Source organism: Brachyhypopomus gauderio, chromosome 10 (assembly GCF_052324685.1).
Source record: "Brachyhypopomus gauderio isolate BG-103 chromosome 10, BGAUD_0.2, whole genome shotgun sequence".
Lineage (NCBI taxonomy): Eukaryota > Metazoa > Chordata > Actinopteri > Gymnotiformes > Hypopomidae > Brachyhypopomus > Brachyhypopomus gauderio.
Window position 1 is genome coordinate 14,994,456 of NC_135220.1, and position 5,405 is coordinate 14,999,860.

A 5,405-nucleotide genomic window follows, 5' to 3' on the forward strand; every position below is an offset into this window, starting at 1 on the left:
TGGATTTGAAAGTATTCAGTCTGTTGTTCATATACTTTCCTCGTTACTGTTGTTTAGAGTCACAGCTGTGTTGAACAAACCAATCGACCTCTTGATGACCATCCACTAGTCGCCGTTCGGGGGCGCTGTTCGAGGGAGGTGAAAACAGTGGGTACAGCAGTTCTGGGACACACCCCTTCTAATAACATTTCAGAAAAGATTCATCTAGATTAATACAGTATTGTGTCAAGTATCTAATATAAATATTTCTGCGATGCATAACCATCTCCAAATGTTCTGTCAGCAGCAATGTTAAAGATATCCGATCTGCTGTCACAACTAGTCATTCATGGCCACATATGACCAACTCTTGTTTTAAGGGAACTTTCACCTGTTCCCAGGGGTGCAGATGGAAATTCTGAAGTGAGGGGGACCAAGCTGTACAATACAATATTATATAGAGAGAGAGAGAGAGAGAGAGAGAAGAGACATTTCGGATGGGGTCAATATAAATCTGGAGGGGACATGTCCCCCCCCCCCCGTCCCCAGTGCCATCTGCGCCCCTGCCTGTTCCACGTTCGAATATCCATTAAGGGAGACTAACGGTATATCGTCCTGTGCAGACAACATTTTATTGTTAATTGTATTTTAATGAAATGTTGAAGTTGGAAGTTTCATTTAGACCCATGTTTGTCTGCTAATTGAAATATGACACTGCATTTTTTGGTGCACTACTTAAAGGGAAAAAGTAAAAAAACTTTTCTTTTGAATAACTCATGAATTAGTAAAAAAAAAAAAAAAGAGAGGAAAAATAAAAAATAAAAACTAACTTTGCAGTACGTATTGCTGGCCAGATAATACTTAGGTGGCAGTCTACATTCAAGACAGATCACCCTGAGCACAATGGCTCTATAATCTGAAACTAACCACTGACCACGACATGGAGGATTGTTTACTAAGTACCTGGTAGACCAATGAGATAGACCTACACAATAGATGTTTCTAATGCAGTGACTAGAAAGTATAATTTGGCTGGGTAAAACAGCAGATGTATTAAAGCACCTAGTCTTTCAAAATGTCACAAATGAAGGTAAGGTGAAGGTAAAACATTCTCACAGGTGGTCTGTAGACCTGAATTTCACCTATTGAGGTCTGGTGAAGAGACATGTACTAATGAATTTAAAACCAACCCACCTGCACTGATACAACCTTTATTGACAGACAGCTTCATAAACACAGTTACTAAGGGACATAGATGTTGTTGATACATCTTCTGCAGTTCCAAACAAACCCAAGAGCAAGTGCTGTCTTGTGCTGTCTTCTGTCACACAAACCCAAAGCTCCTTAAAGCCCAATACAGTTCCTAACACCATCTTACTACAATACACAAACCATCTGATTTGAGTGTCTAAAACTTAACAGAGGAGAATTGCACCTGTAGGTCACAAACTGTACACATTACACACACACACACACACACACACACACACACACACACACACACACACACACACACACACACACACACACTTCATGATCTAAAGTGCTGTGCATGGGGCCGGTGTATCCCCAGGGAACACCCCCCTCCCATGCAGTTGGTGGTGGTCACACGCCTACATCGGTAGGAGGTATCCTGCAGCATGTCTGCGTTCCTGCACCGGTGCCTCAGCCGGGCGGAGACGCAGGGGTCTGTGGCTGTCGGAGTCACTCAACGCTGGGTAGTGCTGCCGGTAGCACAGGTAGGAAAAGGCCAGACCCAACAGAGAACCCACGAGCACATCTGTGGGGGTTAGCAAACACAGACAGCGTGTCGGGGCTGGTTACCACAGAAACACACACGTGGGACACATTCTCTTATCAAAAGGTGTTGGGAATTGCACAGACATAATTTACAAGTGAAGAAGGTGACAGTGTGGGGAGGTGTTGGGAGGTACGAGACTGTTGGTGATTCGAGAGCATCTGTTGCATATATTTAACAAAACAGTCTGAGAGGGGAAAACCTTTGAGCCAATGCAGTACAAGACCTGCTGTGATGGATGTTAATGGTTGTAGCTCACGTGATATTTGTAATGGAGTTGCTACATTATTTGATATCATTGAAATCAAACTGAAAAAAATCCCTATACTTTTGACATGTCTTCTGCATGAGCGAATGAAACATTTATTTTTGATCACTGCTAAGTGAAAGAAAAGTCTGGCAGTACATTTACTGTGACCTCTTTGGGAAAAAAAAAAGTTCTCACTGCAAGGAACATGCCAGTGGGCATCTTCTCGCCAAGTGTAAGACATGGTCAAGCGCGTCACCTTGCCAGTGGTGTTTGTAGTCACAGGTCCTGGAGAGGGCGATCATGATGGCAAAGAGCAGCGGGGTGAGGAAGGCACACAGACGCCAGGCTCTCCCTCGGCCCGAGACGCTGAAACACTGCAGCTTCCCAGCCACGTACAGGGCGGTGAAGCCCAGACCTGCGAATGCGACTGGACATAGAGCAGAACACAGCTCAGCTTAAGTGGTCGCTCACAGTACAGGCTTCACGAAAGAGGTCCTGAGCAACTCAGAGTTACACTGTACATATTGCATCTCCTTCATGCCACCGGACTTGTATGGCACACTTGTATGTTTAGAAGTACTATGGATAAGAAGCAATGGATTAAATTGCATCCTGAAATTGTTCCGCTTGATTTTTTTTTCGACTCACAGGAAGAATGTCCGCTGGGAAAACTCTTCCTCCCTTCCAATTCCATATCCGGGTCACCGGTACAGAGGAGCTCTGGGTTCATCTGCCCGTCTGGGAAACAGCGGTAGAAGAAATCGGGTCGTGGCCTGGGAGAAGAGAGCAGGGAGGAAAACGCTTTGCCAGCTGGTGTGGATAATTTTTCAACCTAATCTCTAAAGCAACTGGAGCGTATGGTCATTTATTGTAAAAATATAATAATAATAATAATAATAATAATAATAATAATAATAATAATAATAATATTTGACACTTTCAGAATATTCAGAGGGAGAGAAATGAAAACTCATTGACATGAAACACTTGTAAGAGACACCAGATAATAGCTTTGATCTCCTTGTTGCATACCTAACGATGCTCTGGACACAGTAAACAGACATTAGACTGAAAAACTAGAATATTCCTTTTCATAAAGACAACAGACTTATGAAGTCCGCTGTCCCTAAGACTGGGAACTATGGCGACGATATCCAGAAACAAATGTTGGCTGCACAGATATTTGCTACATAGGCCAGTGATACACTGCGCTGCACTCACACTAGACTGTAGACAGACACTGGGGCGCACACGGGTTAGAGGTCAGAGGTCACGTGTCATGTCTTACCTTCCTACTGCCAGCTTCACAGCATTAGTGAAAACTCCATTCAGGACTAGAGTCAATGTAACAGCTGAAAACACACACACACACCTCTGAGCAAACATGGGATGTGGAATACCTTCCCATGATTTTCTACAATGAACCTACAGTGTTGAACAGTTCTACGATAGTTTGCCAACTTCAGTTCTCAAGTCCCCGTGTTCAGCGGGTCTCACCTAAGGAAGCCTCCTTGGTGTCGCCCGGTTCGGTCTGCTTCAGGAACCCAAAGAGGAGTATGGTGGCCAGTGGCGTGAACAGAGCGATACTCTGCAAGGGGAAGGGGGTGTTGTTTTGGGGAGAGGGAACGAGAGAGGGAAGTGGAGAGGGGGAGTTGGGAAGAGAGAAAGGAGAAGAAAAAAAGAGAAAATCACCTACAGCAGCACGACACGCCTGCTCAATGAAAACAAATGACAAGCAGGGCTCCTCCAGGGGAGCCCAGCACGGAGGGGAGCACACACTCACAAACATGAGGGACGTGGGAACACGGTCATCCTTCACATGCTGAAACTTGTAGAGCCAAAGCTCCTCCGGTTGTATGTGCCGCTTGAACGGAGAGAGTTTCTCGGTCACTCTGAAAGCACAGACGGAATAAGCTGTGGACCTTCAGCACCAGTGCTCATACTGGGCTGAAGGACCCGACCAGTTCATAATGGTTCCAGAGCGTTTTCTGAGTCCTGAACACAGATCACCCAGACTGTGTTTAGTATTTCTACTTCCAGTACTATCTGACAACCTGTCTGTTGTGGGCTGTATCTGAGCTGGAATAACCCAAGTTTGTAAAAAAATAAAAAAGGGGGAGGTGGGGGGACCAGAATGTCTGCTGTGAGATGCATGTGAACCACCAGCACAGTCAAATAACTGATTTAACACAGAGTTTCATGCTCATGCAATGAGGTAAACACTAGCTGGGCAGAATGACTTACATGAACACCACCAACAGAAGCAAACGGACTGCTACTTCAGCAATGAACCCATTATCAAACGTCTTCCTCATCTTCAGGTGAAGGTTGTCACTGGCATGCACACCACCTGTGTACACTCCACCTACGTTCTGAATGGAGCGGGAATACAGCCGTTTTCAATTGTTTGGTCATCAAATCTCCTGATTGGTATTTCATAGTTCAGGATGTCTTACTGTTAGTTTGACAAATTGAGAAAATGCTCATAACTGTCCAATAGGAATGGCTGTGGCATTCTCTATAAAAACGGACAGTTTTGAGGTTTGTGAAAATAAGCCAGAAAGGAAGTGATACCCATATCAGGTCTTAATGTCAGACATTCCATCTATAAAGGTTGTAAACTTAACAAAACTTCCACCTCGAAACAAGCAATGAATTAATCTGACAGCACCGACGAGAAGAAAAAAATTTTAACCGTCACCTTAAGTAGCTAGTAGTTTTTAATATAGTAATAAAAACCCAGCCAATGTGAGAGGTGGAAGCTCTCTCGAGGAACCAAGAGTTTAGTATGTGATAAGTCAACATCCCACGTAAAAAAACAAAACAAAACAAAAAAAGACACGTTTCAAGACTTTGACCCTTGCGGAAGTGTGATTCGACATTTCAGACAGAGCGAAAGAAAAAGCCGGACAGCATCACCACCAGCACCACGACGACACTCGGGAGGCGGAAGGCTCGCGCTCTCCCGGACGCACGAGCCACATCCGTTTCATATCTTACTATAAGCGAACATTTCCGCAAACATGGTACTGCAGCCATCTCCGTCTTTTGTCTGACACGCACACTTTCATACAGACCTTCTCTTTCGCCCCGTTTAGGTCTAAACCCACGCCTCTTCGTCGGCCGTAGAAAGCAGCCGCTTGATAAGCTTTTCGCGCTGTCTACCATGTATTAATAACATTATCCAACATCATTAAAGTGCCGTATGCCGTAAATATTATCGTCTACCCGAGATGAGGAGAGACCGGACTAGCTAAAAGGAAGACACATCTACACGTCACATTATGCGCGCCATCTAGAGGTCGTTAAAAACATTACATGCTGCCACAACAACGGCAAAACCGGAGCACTGAGAAAAGGAAAACATTCAGTCAGAAA

At 44.6% G+C, this 5,405-nt stretch overlaps 1 protein-coding gene across 4 annotated transcripts; it reads right to left on the minus strand.

The window, feature by feature from the left end:
- Positions 1 to 1,176: 1,176 nt before the first annotated feature.
- On the minus strand, positions 1,177 to 5,311 carry plpp5 (phospholipid phosphatase 5). Of its 4 annotated transcripts, none has more exons than XM_077019850.1 (8): positions 5,091 to 5,311; positions 4,272 to 4,399; positions 3,811 to 3,919; positions 3,525 to 3,615; positions 3,316 to 3,379; positions 2,676 to 2,800; positions 2,284 to 2,454; positions 1,177 to 1,759 (listed from the first exon to the last, which is right to left on the minus strand). In XM_077019850.1, the coding sequence occupies exons 1-8, from the start codon at positions 5,193 to 5,195 to the stop codon at positions 1,593 to 1,595; spliced, it is 960 nt and encodes a 319-aa protein (XP_076875965.1). In that variant the 5' UTR covers positions 5,196 to 5,311; the 3' UTR covers positions 1,177 to 1,592. The 4 variants fall into 4 exon arrangements, with proteins under 4 accessions (XP_076875965.1, XP_076875964.1, XP_076875966.1 ...); XM_077019849.1 differs by having other exon boundaries at positions 5,028 to 5,311; XM_077019851.1 differs by having other exon boundaries at positions 5,105 to 5,263.
- Between the last annotated feature and the right edge of the window lie 94 nt (positions 5,312 to 5,405).

Bases quoted from the DNA above. Each gene is read 5' to 3' on its own strand.
- plpp5 (XM_077019849.1), bottom strand. From the start codon at position 5,195: ATGGTAGACAGCGCGAAAAGCTTATCAAGCGGCTGCTTTCTACGGCCG. The intron at 2,801-3,315 runs GTAAGACATGAC...CTCTTCTCCCAG, and splicing joins GTGAAGCTGGCAGTAGGAAG to GCCACGACCCGATTTCTTCT. The intron at 1,760-2,283 runs GTGACGCGCTTG...TAACCCCCACAG, and splicing joins CTACAAACACCACTGGCAAG to ATGTGCTCGTGGGTTCTCTG.